We start from the raw sequence: 17,509 nt of genomic DNA, 5'->3' as shown, positions 1-17,509 counted from the left end.
TCAACTCATTAATGCAACAATGCCTCCAGTAAAGTAGGGGGCAGTATGCAACCTCAAGAGCAATGAGCGATGTTGAGGCTCCACCTCGACAGATGCAGGGAGAGCTGGCTGCTGGGCTGGAGGCAACGTGGCAAAAGCTACTCTAATACGGCTGCTAATTAGCAAGAGAATAAGTTAGCCGAAAGGCGGAATTCTACTTCGTCAACTACGGAGGAGCATCAGGGCCACTGTGAGAAAAATAATAGCAAGACATTTTCGAGAATTAAATCAGAATAGATTGCTTCTCAGAAATCTTTGGGAAATGTTTTGAATGTGCAAAAGTCTTGTATCTTAATCTGAAACATGTATTAAAGTCCAGGGGTTCATAAATTAATTAAATGCATTAAATTATCGTGACATGAATAGGTCAATGATAAACATTCACATTTAAAGAAGTTATATTTAACGACAATACAATCTCATAATTTAAATTGTCACCTGGAGCCTGTATTGTGTATTTCCTTTACATAAATAAAGACATCTCCACCATAAACTGATGCAGAAAAATTCCCCAGAATGGAGGAAATGAAGTGTTTGACGCTCACATTTGCCTGTGAAAAAAGACCCGCGCCCCTGCACAGACACACATATTGTACTCCTCTGCCCACTTCCATGTCTGTGCTCCTTTTTCCTCTCCTCCTGCTGCTGGCCGCCAGCAGTGTCCAAAGGTAGAAGCCACCTACGAGGCAGGGCAGCTCAAGTTTCATTTCTAGACCAGCGGCTCAACAGTGGAGACATAATGAGCTTTAGCGGTGCCACTCTGCCTCTTGCAGCAGCTCATCTTCCCCGCCGCAGGAACCTAGACGGTGGGTCTCCATGGCAGACTGTTTGCCTGCTTCAGTGTGAGAGGATGTGCCTGCTGTCCCAGGGTGAGCTAAGACCTGGGCAAATGAGGTGAGCCTTCTCTTCCACTTTCGGGAAATAGCCGGCATTTCGCCGTTCCCCGTGTCAGAGTGCAGTCGGTCGGTTTTGCAGAGACAGGTGCTCATGCACCCGAGGAGGCGCACGTGTATGTGCACGTGACCGCAGTTGTGTGCATGCGAGCGTGCAGATGGACCAGCACACACTGCATCTCCAAAGAAAAAAGAAAAACAGAAATAAAGGAAACCGCTGCTCCCGTAAAAGCACCGAGGGGCATAGTGGTGGAGTGCTCGCCACACCTGTTGCATCCATCGGAAAAAAACACATACAGGACATCGGCAGCCTACAGTGTCTCCCTCTGATCACTAAAGCAAATGCAAGTAAAACAGATTTTAGGGGATGTTAGTGGAGAGCAGGGGCTGATCTGAGAGCAGTCTAGCTCGATGACTGCACACACAGAAGTAGACAGGGCGTGACATACAGTGCTGTCCGCTGACGTCAGAGCAGCACACTCACTACTGTCACAGGGACTGGAGTCATGGCCTGGGGAGCTCGGAGAGTCTGCATGTGTAAGTGTGTGTGTGTATGTGTGTGTGTGTGTGCAGTCAGCACTGCTGTGGAGACAGTGAGTCAGAGAGGCAGACAGGAAAGCAGAGAGAGACAGAGAGAGAGAGAGAGACACAGACAGACAGACAGACAGAGAGAGAGAGACACAGACAGACAGACAGACAGAGAGAGAGAGACACACAGACAGACAGACAGACAGACAGACAGACAGACAGACAGACAGAGAGAGAGAGAGAGAGAGAGAGAGAGAGAGAGACAGAGAGAGACTCGGTAAAGTCCCTCCATCTCCTTTGCCTTCATACGCAGCCTTGAAGAGTCTTTGATCGTGCCCGTGTCCAGAGAGAGTGCAAGAGAAAGATGCGAGGTCGTTGGAGTGCGTGAGGTTGCGACGCTCCTCGTCAGGCCCTATTTTAAGGCCCGCAACTCATGGAGTGGTCCGGCCTCCACAGACCCATCGGGCTAATGATCAGCCCGGGCAATTAAAGTCACTCTGTGAGTCAGTGTGGCATCAGGAGGGCCATCTGCTTCCAGCCCTGTAGCACTCAGTCTGGCCTGTGGGACCACTTGCTGGGGTCACGGCTCACCCAGCTTGTAGAGAAATGGTCACAGGATCTATGGAACAATCTGCTGTGTAACTCCAGCTCAACAGAGACCCGTTCGGCCGATAGCGCTGCTGTGTGTGTGCGCCGCCCGTCACTGCCGCCGTGTCTCATGAGTGCAGTGAAAACACAAATGTACTTATGGAGGACAATGTTGCATGCATCCATGACACAGGTAAGCTCCTCATCAGCCTCAGGCCAGTGATTTTTTTCCACCTGCTCCAGCCCTGTAGCCAAAAAGCGGCGTACTTATTGTGCTGAAATGGGAAATATAAGACGTCTGAATACTTAAGAGAGCTTCAGATCCACTGATAATGACCTCGCATGGTGTCCCAGACTACATCATCATCCACATAGGAAGTAATGGACTGTAGCTAGCAAGGAGAGAGCTCCACTGGGCAGAAAGTTTGGAACGGCATCTTCCATACTTTTAATTAGTGGGTCAACGTCAATGCAATGCCTTCTCTGGATCCACCAGGCTACAGTGGCACTGGAGCAATGCCAGTTTGCACATCTGCACTTAGAGATGCATGTTGTGAAATGAATGGAGCAGAACATTGCGAAGAAGTTTTACAGAAAAGACTTTGAAGCCTGAGGGCCTTTCTGCTTTAACACCATGTTAACATAGGAAAAAGGTTTGCCCGTTCATTCTCATGTTCACTTTGGCTCCGCGGCAGAGCTTTGTCTTATGAGACTAGACACATCACTACACTGCCTCACTCTTCCTTCTCATCTTTAACCCCCAGCTTTGCAGAAGCAACTATTTGCTTCTAAAAGTTAATATCTCTATATAATCCACGTCAACACCTTTCCATCCAACAGCAGAAGGTTGCTAAACCCTGGGAGGCTAACTGGTGGTTCAGGCCAATGCCCCGAACGTGACCTCTGGTGCATTTATCATATGCTTGGTTGGCTCTGCCCCAGTTTATAGGGGCATGCAGCCGACAGGAGCAGTCACTATCATACCAATTGCACAGGTCAGCAGCTCTCTTTCCCTATAGCCCACCTCCTGAGAGGACAGCTGCTCTCTATTTCTTTACATTCCTCTCCTACAGGAAAAGAGGAGTCAAGAGGTCAGCCGCCATCATTTCACAGTTATTTACAGTTGCATAGAGCAACATTCACCTTTTATAGATTCAACCCCAATCCGTGCAACATCTGCCACTCAGTGTCCTGTATTTGAAGAGGACAATCCAAACTGTTACCACAGATGCAAAATCTCATCCTAATAATGTCTGCTCGTTGGTGGGTTTGTTTGGTGCGATTGTCCTGGTTAAGCGTAACCTATTTCATTGCCTTTGATTCGTGCAGAAATGTACAACATGTATTACAGCCAGATGTACTATCCCACAAGCAAGTAGGGGATAAGTAACTTGAATCAGGCCAGACATGTGGGCGGTCATGGCAGCCAAACCCCTCATCTTCTGCGTATGGGACGGTCTCGTAGTCAACCAGGCCACTGCGCAGCTTTTCATACACGGCTGAATCCAGAACCACGTGCTGGGGTTGAGTCCTGTTAACATCCACGCAGACAAAAATGAATCTACTCCACACCGATTTAAGGCCGTTGAAACGGCATTTTCCTGTCACTTAGATATGATGCAGTGTGCTGTTGTGTCTGAGGCACGGTTGGTCTGTGGAGTTGGAGATACAGAGGGATGGACCGGGCCACAGCGGCGCTATCCCACACTTCATATCTGACGGGAGAACAGAGCCGACACGGATGAAGCATGTGACGAGAAAAGGATGTGGCAACGAGACAAGTAAAACACAGACAAAAACCAATCGATCTAACAAACCCATCCAGACACTTATTATAACATATATATATATATATATATATGTTTATAAAAAGGATAGTTAAGGTACCTTGTAGCCCTTCAGTTCTCATTGCCGATTGCTACACTTACAGCTGTCCTCTCCCTTCTTTTATCATCCTTTCTTTTACTACTTAAGAGGCTGACTCACTGGACCTGGATTGCTGTTTGTCTGCCATGACATCTGGAGGAGCTGGATGACGGAGTGTTATGTCTTTCTCTCACTCAGTCTGTGTCTCCCCCCTGATGGGACCCCACTGACATCTTCATCCCTGTTTTTTTTCACTGTAGCATAATGACCTCCTACCAGCGGCCCCCTAATGGAGCCATAATGGTCATTTATGCCAGGGGAGGCTCCGAGGGCACGGCTGTGGAGGCAGCGCGTCGCACAGGAAGACGGGAGAGCGATCGGAGAGAGGCTCCCGGTTAAGTCCCTCCACCTCTCCCCTTCATACACAGCCTTTGTATAAATACAGTCTTCCTGTGTGCGTCTGTGCATTCCGCTGTGCATTCATTTGCGTGCAATGAAAGGAACGGATACAAGACAGGTTAACAATAGAAAGTACAATATGAATGCATCTGGGGTGTCTCCCTCTGCTTTTGATGTTCGCTTCTACAGCTTATTCATATGCATAATGCACATATGCACACTACATTTTCTTTTTTAATTACATTCCCCCTCATACAGACAAGCCTCCTATTCATACATACATCATACACACAATGGAGGACACCACCACTCTTAAACCCCGCTTCCATATTTGCTACCACCACCGGCAGAAACTATACTGTACATAAATTACAGTGCATACGCTTAACTTGCACTTATTGCTATTTTCTTTCGAGCCATTTGCATTTTAATATGCACAGTGAACACAAGGACCTTTCACTTTGCACAGTCTCGTGGCGTCTTAAAAAAAGACGACAATCGAATGAGATGCTGCTTTAAAATGTGGCTTTTCGACGCCTTAATCACGTGAGGTCCTCCAAACGAGACACCTCATGCTTTAAATGCGGCACATCTCAGGATGTTCCCCTGGGGGCTGTGAGTTGAATAATACAATAGCACATTCATCAGCTCGCTAATGCTAATTAGACGGTCGCATAGAAACGGGAATAATGTACAGTAATGTTCCCCATGCCTTGTCAGCTCCTGTTTTCTCTGTTTCTAGCTCACAGCTGCGTTTTGGGTTAAAGTAAGAAAATAAATAGCATCCTATCTAATCCATTAGGTACCTACGTATAAAAACAAAGAAAAGACAAAGCAAGACAGAAAGAAAAACATAAAAAATATGATTATCTTACTGTAGGTTTAATCTCTTCACGTAATCATAATGTATTTTATGAATAAAACAGACATGCCATGTATTCATGGAGAGCGTGAAATGAATGCAGCTTCTGTAAAAAGTGGAAACAATTATGGCCACTTGAAGTTAAAGATAGAAATTTACCAGACGTCAGTCAGCTCAAATACGAGGACAGACTAACTCCGACCACCACAACATGAGCCGAGGATCTTGATTTCAACAAAACTTTTGAATGTTCCACGTTTGAAGCTATCTGACAATCAGCGCCGTCCAACCATTTTCAACGGCAGCAGCTTGGGAATGGCACGCTCTTTAATGTCTGATAGGAATCAAAGGGAAGTCCTTTTGTACCTCATTTTGATTCAAAGATGCTTTCAATTACGGTTTTGCTCTGTGTCGCCCGATAAACGTTAGCTCTGAAGTCGGATGATTTAAGTCGAGCTCTGTGTGCTGTGTTGGCGTGCTTTGATTCTTGCCCCAGCTGCCATCCAGCATGAGCAGAGTAAAAACGTTGTTTATAGTGAATGTTGCTTTCAAGTTTTCTTTGAGCGAATGCGGACATTTCTCAAAAGCAGTATTTAATTTATGGTTGGAATGACATAGCAGCGAGGTCACAATAGCTGAGATGCACAATGATCCTACAGCTGCATGTTCTCAGGCAGCTGTGCATGTGTGTGTGCGTTCAACAGCAGAAAATGAACTGAAGCCACATGACTGACATGTCAACTACCTTCCTTAGCTCAGTGTAAGTGATACTGATACCTGCATTCCCAAATACCTACCACCCCGACATCACTCTGAAGCCATCTGACAGTGTTATACAGGATACCTGCCAATTTTGTCACTTCGCTTTAACAGCATATGATACGGCAGCTGTTAACGGGTTGGTCCACCCAAACCGCAAACAAAGATATGTTCTCACCTAAGTCTCACCTTTATTGCATCGGGGTGGCAGCATACATCTCTGAGGCTGACATCTTTAAACCTATTTAAATGATGTGCATGGCTGGATACCAGAAGATGTACAGTGAGAGAGAAATATGTTTTGAACGTAATTTTGCGAATCTACCCTTTAAGTAGCCCACTAGCGCAGGATGGGTTTAGCCTGTTGCTAACTGTGTTCCCCTTTTCAGTAAGTTAACCTCAATTATGCAAATATGTCAATCAGCTTGATTAACACTACTCTGGGACACGGGGTTCATCAGAGTTGTTGTTTTTTTGTGTGCATCTTTTTAGGAAGCACGTTGCGGGTGCGTGCAAAGGATTTTTTTTTGTTTCTGGTTAAAGCAAAGACGAGGCTCAATTCATAAGTGAGCTTACTTGGGGGACTGGAAATGAATATGGAGATTCGGCAGCAGCTCGAGAGTGAAAGTGTCAGAAATATTAGCATTATTTTCTTTCCAAATCACACGACGACAGCAAGTCCAGGGGTCTTCATCTTAAAAAATGGGGATATTTGCATCCACGCAGAAAACTGGAACGTGACAGCACCCGCATATCACATGTCACATTTGCATGCATACATTACAGTCCCCTCTGTTTTCATTTGACACTGACAATACCACTGCTTGCCATCAAAATCTTGGATGTGCAACAGCACAATCTGAGAAAATGTCCTGACGTTTTTTACCACTGCAACGGGATCAGACAGACAATGGCTGACAATGTGCATCATTGCATTACAAGTCTCTTGGACCCTATGTGCATCAAATCAATGTGAAGCTGAGGGGAATGTGGAACTTAAACATAGTAAGTAATTATATCCACTACGGCAAAAGCTCTGATGAAGAAGGAAAAGAAAAAAACAAGATATTTTTGTTCTCGTGGTGTCGCTAATGATTTGTTACACCACCTTACCATTTAGAATTCTGAGGTTATGGAAAACATTGCTGCCTTCTTGATTGTCACTACAAGCGCAGTATGCAGCATCATCTTTGAAATTCATATCCAACTTTAGTTCGAGCATAATGCAGTAACGACACTGCCAGAAGGTAAACAGTGTGTGATTACAGCGGCGCATATAAAATACAGCTTGGAACTGAGCAAAAAAAAAAAAAAAATCTGAGGAGACATCTTTACCCAACACTTCAATCCTCGTTGTGTGTCTGTATCAGTGTGAATGCATTCTGTATGAGCTGAACAAACACATGTCTAAAATGTGTGAAGGGATTAGTTCTATGCACTTGTGAAAAACTAAATTTCTGCCCTATAAGTGTAACCACACATTTGTAGATTAATGATGTAGGGGCTTATGTTATTGAACTTGTAGCTTATTTTCTCATATTTTCATCAAAAGCCTGCCTGCATTTTTGTTCTGCAATTAAAGTTGCTCTGTTGTTTTTTTGCAACCGAACATGGTTTTGTTTCCATCCGGCTTTTCTTATCAAACTGAACTGTATTCAGTTCTACCTCTATAAAAATTATAAAAGGGCTTTACAAATGTTTTCAATGTTGTGAAATCTGCATTGTTAACATCTGCATTCTTCTTCTCCTATTTTATTGGCACAACAACTGCGACTGCATTACTACTCTCCGCTGTCAGCAGATGTGCCATGTATCTACCCTGTCACCTCCATTGTTGTGGCATGAATTAGTGTCCTTATATGTGTCACACCATGAAACGAATACAAATGTGTAAACTGCACTAACATGCGCTGGCAGTGTTCAGTCTGGTTTTAGGTATCCGCAGAACAAGAGTTTCACAGTAATTACTGATGTCGGGGGAAAATTGATTTCATGTGACTTCTAATGATTATTTCCTACTTAGATTCGTTGATCGTGTGTTTTCTATCTAGTTTGAACTTTGGCCCTTGGGCAAACAGGAGCAGGGTTTTCTGTTTATCATGGGAACAAAGGGGGGCAACTTCCATTTGATAGGGCCTTATAGAGAACAGATGGTTACCTGATTTTATGTAAACATCCCTAGGCCACAGGGAACTGGACAGCTGGACTTTGATTGACACGTAGTTTCTGCTGAGGAGGGTGATACTCCGCTCAGACAGGCATTTAATAAGGGCCTTCTTAGAGAGAAGGGAGAGTCTTCCTTTGTTCTGCCATGGGTGAAGGAACGCTCTCTGCTATACAGCTGTATCGTATGATATTCTTTTTATAATTTTTCTATATCTTATCCTGTAATAAATTCTTAAAAGACAGAAAGCTTAAAATACTTTTTTGATTTCTCACAAGGAAATACTTTAATTTCCACCACAACTAGTTTAAATACAGATAAATACCACCGTCTGAGCTCGCCCTTTGAGGGGAACGCTCCGATATGTGCTCGCCTGCATGGACGAGTTTTTGACAGATAGAGGATGATCTGATTTACATCAGTAATATGTGAAGGTCTCTAAGTGCAATAAATAGTCATGATGTCTGTGCTACGATGGAATCATTATGTAAGCAACTCACGGCACACGAATACAGACACATAGAAACATACTGCACGCGATCGATATCAAAGGCACTTTGTGATCAATGTTGGAATTAATTGGGAGTGTCACAGGGACCAGAGTGCTAAGTTGTCAGATACTGTTTAACAGCCGTTGAGCTGGTGTCAGCTTTGAGTCTAGCTGGCTTCACTGATTGCTGTTTTTTCAAACTATGGCTGCGTGTATTTCACTCGTCTTTCAGGTTCCGTTTCCTTCACTTGAACTCTGTTTCAGCAGCAGGGATGTCAGCTTTGGTTTCTCTTTCCCTGTGTATATCTTATTGAGTTTTCTTCCTTAATTCAGTGTTTCATCACTGATCAATGTTTTATCACTGTTTTATCTTGACAATTGGACAATTGCCTAACCACTTTTTTTTCTTCTGTTAACAGCGGACCCCTGAGGTTTCCTTGGTGTAAAAAAAAACAACTTTGAAATGCTGCCCACAATTTACGCCTCTTGGATCCAGCCTGCCTGGCCTCAGCTCCATTTATTTATGGGAGTGTTTCAGCGGGGGTTCTGTACAGTGAGAAAAAGCCTTTGATCTTAAATTGAGGATGCTTTCCACATCTTAGTGAGGAAGGACACCAGTCAATATTTGGCCTGAGGTTATTTAATTTGGAAAAGGAGTTTGATTCATACATTAAAAAATTCCAATTACCCTGTCAAGAGTTGAGCGAGCCCAGAGGAGGCTGTTTTAATCATACAGCTTTATCAAACTCTTTAAATTGAGTTTAACATGGACAGGATCATACATTCCGCCTCGGGGAAGGTGATATCCCTTAATTTGCCCTAAACAGCAAACATTTTCAAAATCCATGTTTAACTAGAATTACTTCTACTGAATAAATACTGATCACTCCTTCCCCTTTTAATCTCTTCTCTCCCTTTTGTGAAATCCAAGATCATACACTTTTCAGGAAGATTTCACAGAACATGAGGGATGGATAAATACTTGTCATGATGTATGCTACACACAAAAAAATCATGTACAGTGTTAGCCACGTGATTCACATCCATATCAATCAGTTACAGAAATAATGGGTCATTGTACTTCTAAATTATTCCATTTTCTGAAAAATGAACAGACAATAATTGTTTAACTCCCACATTTGTATGCGACTCTCGTTCCCCCGCGTTGATGAGCAGGTGCTATTCCATTTCTTCTGTCAAATAATGTTGTGGTCAGGTATAAATCTAGCATGTGTCCGATCTGCAGGTGGTCACAGCTGGACCTCCTGTCTTACCATTCCTGAATCTATTTCACAAAGATATTACAGAGATCTGAGGTGCTGTCAGATATTTCCCATTCCGTCTTATCAGTGGAGGGAATGATGTCTGGCACGGCAAACAAAGTATGTGTAAAGTCCTTAAATAAGGCATGAAATTGCCGGGATTCGCGAGGCGCCACAGAGCCACGGGCCCTGTTGCAGCCGACAGGTACAGCTGCTCACCTCCAGACTGCACTCCTCCCATTAAAGAGCTCGGAGCTCTGAGTCAACACTTTTAATGCAGAAAATGACTTCATTCATTTTCCATTATAAGAACCATGTTTTAAAGAAATCTGCCTCACAAAGCGCTGCCTATTTCTCGCCTTCTCCACAGATGAATTTGCATACATCGGAAGCCAACGGGAGACGAAGAGCTTCCCCCATTTTAGACATTTGGTCATGGTAGTGTTCAAGTGAGGGATAAAAAGGAGTAAGCAATTCACTTCCCGGTTGAGGAATCCAGACACGTAACAAACTTAGAACCCTTCAGATTATTTGGTGACTGACTTGCATATTGATGAGCGTTTCTGTGTGCGTGTGTGCACGTGTGTTCGTTTGTGCATGTATATGCGAGTGTGCTGGAGAGTGCAAGACAGAAATCAGATGCAACATTGATATCTCAAGAAAGCCTTTAACTCACCGGGGAACTGGTAGCTGTAGCTGGGTGCGAATCCAGTGTATCCACGGCCGTATGTTGCCACAATATTAGGGTAGCCTTTGAAAGAGAGGGAGGAGATTAAAAGGAGATGAGAAGAGAACGACGAGAAACAGATGTGATACCAACACACACAGACAAACACTGGGATTTAGCTACTTATCCACTTCGAGGGGGAAACAAATCTGGAAAGGCTGGCTTTAGAACTCCTGGGAGTTCCAGAATACCAAAGTGTTCTCATGTTGTCAAGCACATTCTAATTGTACTCAATATCCAGAAATATTACACTGCAACAATCCACACATTAAATATGAGCCTGAAATAGTTAGGATTAAGTATTACATTTTGGAACAGGACTTTTCATATGCAAAGTCTTGTGTGTATTATGTGCTTGCTTTGTTTGAGAAAAACAACAACAACAAAAAAGCAAAACTGCAATAAAGCAAGAAGTGATTTATTTTAAGCCTACTAAAGAGGCAGCATGTTTTCATGGCTCATAATGTTGATGGTAGATTCTTAACTCAATTGTACTGGCTGTATGTGCAGTTTGACAACAAGCCTCACTCTCAATCAACAGTCAACTATCACAATTACATTAACCTATAATCTTAATTGTGCTGCTCTTGTTGTTTTTCCTACAGCACATATTTTACACAATCCCTTTGAAAGCAAGTTTCCCCTCATGGATCAATATCCTGTTTAATTATATTATATTTTAACACACTTAAGGTACTGCAAATGGAGCCTCGAGGCTGTTTTTATTTATTATATTTTAGTTGTATTACTGATCCCCATCATTCATCGGGGTTAGATCTTTATTAGGGCCGGGTATCAAAACCTGGTGCCAAATTCTGTAATGTCTAATTTATACTTAGTTTTTATTAAACCACAAGATCTCGGGCATTTTTATAGCCCGGTGTAATAACACTTTATAGCTGGAGCACTGAAATGACGTTGGCGTCTGTTTATGTTCTGTGCATCTTTAGCGCATAGAATAAAAGGTCCATGTGTGAATATGGCCGGATGCAGTTTGCTAAAAAGGTGCTGTGGGCAAGGAAGCGATAGCTGCTCCTCATTTACACCTCCGGCATGAAATCCATTTGTGTGTTGTTGTGTTGTTTTACTGGTTGACACAAGGTTTAACGGTTAATTAAAACCAAATTTAAAACTAACTTGTTATCTATAGTAAGTCTCTCAAGAGCTACCAGGGCAAACGGTGTTTTATGGAAATGGTAAGCATGTGCTAAATGTGTTATGAGGGGTCTCTAAAACCCGATAAATAAACATTAGTGTACCTAATGTTGCGATGAATTATAGAAGAAATACACGGTATCAAATTCAAATCTAAGGTGTTGTTGTTTATGTTTTTGTCTCTGTAATATTTGGTAATGTTAGAGGCAGCAGTGGCCTAGAATAGTCTCTCTCTGGTCCTAAAGCTGTCCATGGCTCTGACCGCCTGATGTAAACAAATTAAAAGCATCGGAAAATATTTATCAATCAATTTTTGGAGGTTAGCAAAAAATTGGTGACATGTTGATTGCAGATTTTATGGGGCATATTTCTTGTACATAAAGTTAATAACCAGTCATATAAACATTTTAGAGAGCTGCTACATACAGTATAAGCACATATATCTGTGTTAAACCAGTACTAGAAACTGAATGAATATAAAACTTGCTGAGGATGGGAGATGTGACTACAAATTGCCATCTGTAAACCAAAGTCAAAGACTGTGTGAGGGCACAGGCTTGTTTAGGAGTTGTGTGCTGTCCCTGGATGGATGCAGAGCTACAACGAGGCCAGAAGAGGACCCAGTGTCATTAGAAGAATTTAAGAGTAGCAGATGTATTGTTCATCTGCTGTCGTGATTCTTATTACAACCACAGACCCCGCCAGTTAATTAGCTGGACAGTTTTCAGACAGAAGCAGCTGTGGGCGACATATTGAGAAACGGGGTGTGAGGGAGCAGGCAGCTAGGAAGCGGGACACAAGCAAAGCGAAGAAATTTGAGAAGGGTGGAGGGGGGAGCTCGTGTTAGGGTCGGCGAGAATTTGAGCACCATCAAAGGTAATATAAACATAATTAACCCTCTAATTATGGGATATGTCTCAGTCTTTATCTGTTTTCATCGAGCTATTATCACCTTCAACCATAAGTCGGGACTAAATTGCCTAATAAGAGGAAGTCCTTTAGGCCAGGAATGAGTCACTGGAGCCAACCTTGATAACTCCCTCCTCATTGTGTGTAGATCACACCGCAGAAACAGACCTCCGAAATCTGTCAGGTTTTTGTGTCCTCAATTCTTGTTAGAAAAAAGTATATATTAGCATGATAAGAATTGGCTATAGTCGCATTTGAATTGTAACTTCTGCTCCCATACACACCGCAGACTAAAAGAGCTTACGGTAAATACGAAGGCGTCAAAACATATTTTGCGTGCACGCTGTATTTGAGTGTGTGCGTGAGTGTATGCAGGCTATGTGCGCGTGTGTGAGCATGTGTGTAGATGCTCTGTTCTGTATGCCTCAGAGCCTGTGCCAGCTGGAATCAGAAAGGTTGACCTTGGTCATAAATATCTAATCAGTGTTTGCTGTCCATGAAAAAGTTCAATTTATTCCTGACCCAATGGGAAAATGCCTCTCCCAGACCCTCTCTCGCAGACAAAAAGAAATGCAACTCAGAGAGGCGGTGAGTGGAGCCTTAACCTGGTGCGGATGAAGTAGGACGGAGGCAACACCAGAAAAATAAATAAATAAATAAAAAAAAATAAAAAATCCTCCATCAGCTGCTGATGAGAAGTCATCACCAGGAAGTTACAGATGGATAGCTTTCACACAACCCCGCATTGTTTGCTTGGTCGGAAAAGAACTGTGATATGATACAATGAAAAGCCATCACGACTGCAAAATATTGGATATTATGTGTTTGATACTGTCTTACTGTCAAAACAGAATAAATGCCAAACTGAAATTGTTGGCTTAGATACCACAGCTCCTCATACTCCCTTATTTCAACATTTTCTGAAATGGCAAAACCACTTCCCTCCGTCTGATGTAGTGCATTACAACGGCTTTCACATTACTAACTGAAGGATCGGCAGCGAGATGTGTGCACCGAGTGTATAAGGAGAGGGCTATAGAGGGGAATATGAAAGGGTCGGGAAAGTGAATTAAGATACATGCTGAATTAAGCCACTATCTCATGAAATCCTGAGTATGTGCATACAAACAAGAGAGTGGGAACAAAGAAGAAAGAAAAGAGGAGAACCCAGCATGTTTCCTGCCATTTCACTAAATGAAGCCTGCCATTGTGTCTGCCCTGGCGGCGGCGGCCTCTTAGTGCTCTTATTTGCCTTATTAATATGCATGCTAATGTACCTATTTTATGGCTCAACAGTTCTGATTCACTTTAAAATCAATTATCCATCTGGTACACCCATACCTCGCCCAGGCTCAAATGTGTATTAATTTCAGCAAACATACATCGGGCGCAACACAATAAAGATAAATGCCTCGATTAGAGGCAGTAAACAAAGGAGCTAGGGATGGCTTTAATGAGATTTGGCACAAAAGGAGCTTACACTTTCTTAAATAATGAGCCTAGGGTCCCCTTTTTTTCTAAATGCAAATTATATAAAGGAATGTTTCGCTGTCCTTGTTCCAATTTCATTTAGATAAGAGTGTCTCCAAACAAGTTGGCTGTTAATATTCTCACATGAACACATCACTGCCTTTCTGCCTGCCGTCTCCCAATGGAGGGTGGGGGTGTGTGTGTGTGTGTGTGTGTGTGTGTGTGTGTGTGTGTGTGTGTGTGTGAGGGGGGGTGCTGTCCTCTTCACAGACACATTAGTCTGTAATAACTTCCGAAAAGTTCACTGTGCTTGTTAAATACCTCTACCGGATGAGATGGCGGGGATGGACTTAGATAGAGCTGACACAAGCACTTGGCCAGTCTTATCAACACCTAGACCACAAAGGACTGTATCATCAGTCTCATGGCATGGTCGGCCCTGGAATAACCCTGACAGGTTATGTGACTGTATGGATAAATAACTGGAGACAAAGACAAATAGATGAATAGATAGGTATTATCGTAATTATTTTTGCTGTCCCTTCATTTTTCCTTATTTAAAAAAAAAGCTCAATATTATATGCGATTATTATTCCGTCAATCTTCTAAAAAGTAAATACAAAACAAGCGGCGCCAAACTATGACTTGCTATCGACCTTCAAAGCCGCTTCGAGCATTACGTTTCCTGGTACAGATAAAAATGCATGACTGTGGTTCTGCTTGCACCTGCTACAAGGGGTGGAGGGGGGGCAAAACGAGCACGGCAAAATGAGTCTCTTACAATCAGCTGCATGTCTCTTTTGCTTTTGAAGGGGGGAAAAGTAAATCTTTCATGCAAGGGCAAATCCATTTGGTTGGGTCGCACATACAAATTATATGCATAGGAAATGTGAACGGACAGACGGGGAGATCGAAAGACGGACAGAAAGACAGACAGAAAGGTAGATAGGTAGCAGACAGTGGGTGGGTGGGGAGGGAGGGAGGGAGGGGGTGGAGAGAGTGCAAGAGTGTTAAATAAAAAGGGCCACAGACATGGGCTGGATGGTAATGATGAGGGGTGGGCCAGCAGCTGAGGTCCCTGTAGATGAGATCTCTCCCTGACATGTGTGTCCCCTTCATTACCCATTAAGGGGGGCACAGTGATGAATCCTTAATATGACATTACACCAATTTTCCTCTTCATTTAGCCTGCTAATGTGCTGGTCTGCTCCTATATGCCCGGGGGCTGCCTGTACCAGACTCCACCAGAAATAGACCGCAGTGGCCACTGGTGGCACACCTTGAAGCAGCCTAATTAGGGGCAGTGCCCACCTAATGGGGCTATCTAGGTGAGAGTTTGCATAAGTTGATTTTTTTATATGGTAGATATTGTTGTCTGGCATGTCTGGCATTAACCTCCCTTTACAACAAAAAACCCTACTTATATTTTATGTTATGTTTTTTTCCAGTTATATTTAACATAATATAAAGAACGAATACATTTTATTGAGGTTAACTATTTTGTTAAACCTTTTCTGCCGATTTTAAATGAATACGCTATATAAGGGATATGGATCACTTGTCAGATGTGTGTGCTATCGTGTGAGTGGATATGTGTGTATGACTCACTCAGCATGCCCATCCCCAGCATGAAGGCATCCATGGTGTAGGGCAGACCCCTGGCTCGCCCTCGTGTACCTGGTGGGAACATCACCTCCTTGGGCTGGGCTTTCTTACATTCTACCTATGTAGACAGACAAACACACACACATGCGCGCACGCACATACAGTACATACACACATACACACACACACAAACACACAGAGACAGAGCATTAGACGGTGTAGGTACACAACCAGACAGATCTGACAGGGCTGTCTCGGCTCTTTAAGGCAGTTTTTCTATTTGACGTGCACGGCGCTAGCTGTTTTCCATGGGGTAAAACAAGACTGAGTCAATCTGAGCGCCTCGCATTTCGGAGGAACGTCTCGAAGGAAAACTTACAATCATGCTCCTCCCGCATTAAAGCAAAGGTTATTGCTCCAGTGAGCATGTGCCCGAGGCCTCAGGGAAATACAAGCTTAATACTTTCCAAGTGTTTCTGAGACATCAAGGTAGGAGAAGCTCTGCTATGCCGCTACCACAGTCCCACTGTGTGGCAGTGTGTCCAGTGTCTTTGTGAAAGGAACTTCTTTGTTTAATCCAAACCCAGAATAATCTCAAAACCAACTGACAAAATCTCTACATTTTATTTACTCAAGTCTTGCCAGGGCAGTGTGTTTAAAATCTAAAGCTGGTCAAAAAAAATAAAGGGTTTTAAAAACTCAGTATGTTTGTGTGTGTGTGTGTGTGTGTGTGTGTGTGTGTGTGTGTGTGTGTGTGTGTGTATCTGTCTGCTGGGCTGAAGTCCCCTGTGCCCCGCAGTCCAATTCCACCTGCGGCACCCATCTCTCCCTCTCTCTCTCTCTCTCTCTCTCTCTCTCTCCTGCATTTCGCTCTCCCACTCCCGGTTCTCCCACACGCGGGTTTTGTTCATTTCCCATCTTGGAAGACTGACATCTCCTCCTCCTACATAACACATATCAAATGAGGGATGTGACAGGGGGCAGATGAGGAGAAGGAGGAAGATGAGAGTCCTATTTACCACGTATCTATCCTATCTCGATGAATTATAGAGAAGCACGGTCGGCTGCCGAGGGTGGCACGGTCTTGTGTCTGTCGGTTGTTCTTTGGTAGGCTGAGTCTGTTCACCATGCTGCACAATCTATTTGCTCCACTGCCTGCTTGGCATCAGCCTGTCCATCTGTTTGTCTGTTTGCCTCCTGGCTCTCGGCGGCTTCTCCCTACTGCCTCCACTTAAGCAGGGCTTTCTCGGCTGCAGCGATTCACATGTCATCCTGGGCCTGCTGCACAAGACAGGCAACCAGCGCCGTGTGCACCCCGACCAAGGTGCAGCCCCTGCATCCATACAAATAGGCTCGCAACTCTTGACAGGCCAGCAGGCGCGCATGACTATCCGCGCACAAACTCATTCCCACATGCACACGACGTGCTGTGGCAAGTTGCCAAGCTGAAATGAAACTTCACGTCCGTCCGCACAAAGTTTCTGTGCTAAATGGTTTGTAATAACAAACTGTGCCGGAGACACAGAGCTAGAGATGTGAAGAGGGAACACTAATGCAAAAGGTTTCCATCACAGAGGGAAAGTTGCTGCGTTGCAGAGCTGTGATTTGTTGCCGTTAGCAGCCCTTTCATTTGAAGCAGACCAACTAAAGTACACAGTTCCCTCAGCCACTTTGTAGCTGTCACAGCTCCTCTGCTCTCCGTGCTCGCCTGGAATGGTTTCACATTGTGCTGAAGAGAGCACAGGCGCTCTTTATTGTCATAGAATGACCCCCCGGCATGGATGTTAGCAACT

General features: G+C 43.8%; 1 protein-coding gene across 3 annotated transcripts in view; it reads right to left on the bottom strand.

Annotated features, from left to right (window-relative positions):
- Window positions 1–17,509, bottom strand: part of LOC137886860 (RNA-binding protein Musashi homolog 2-like) — a 184,730-nt gene that overhangs the window by 36,400 nt on the left and 130,821 nt on the right. For all 3 annotated transcript variants that reach the window (XM_068729523.1, XM_068729521.1, XM_068729522.1), the window contains 2 exons: window positions 15,720–15,834; window positions 10,527–10,601 (listed from right to left, as the gene is read on the bottom strand). In XM_068729523.1, coding sequence (XP_068585624.1) covers window positions 10,527–10,601; window positions 15,720–15,834 — 190 coding nt within the window. The remainder of the gene's footprint in view (window positions 1–10,526; window positions 10,602–15,719; window positions 15,835–17,509) is intronic.

Source organism: Cebidichthys violaceus, unplaced genomic scaffold, assembly GCF_023349555.1.
Source record: "Cebidichthys violaceus isolate CVI_PGR_0920_01 unplaced genomic scaffold, fCebVio1.0.p SCAF_46, whole genome shotgun sequence".
Lineage (NCBI taxonomy): Eukaryota > Metazoa > Chordata > Actinopteri > Perciformes > Stichaeidae > Cebidichthys > Cebidichthys violaceus.
The sequence above is the reverse complement of the archived record's forward strand: the minus strand, read 5'-3'. Positions and strand labels throughout refer to the sequence as shown.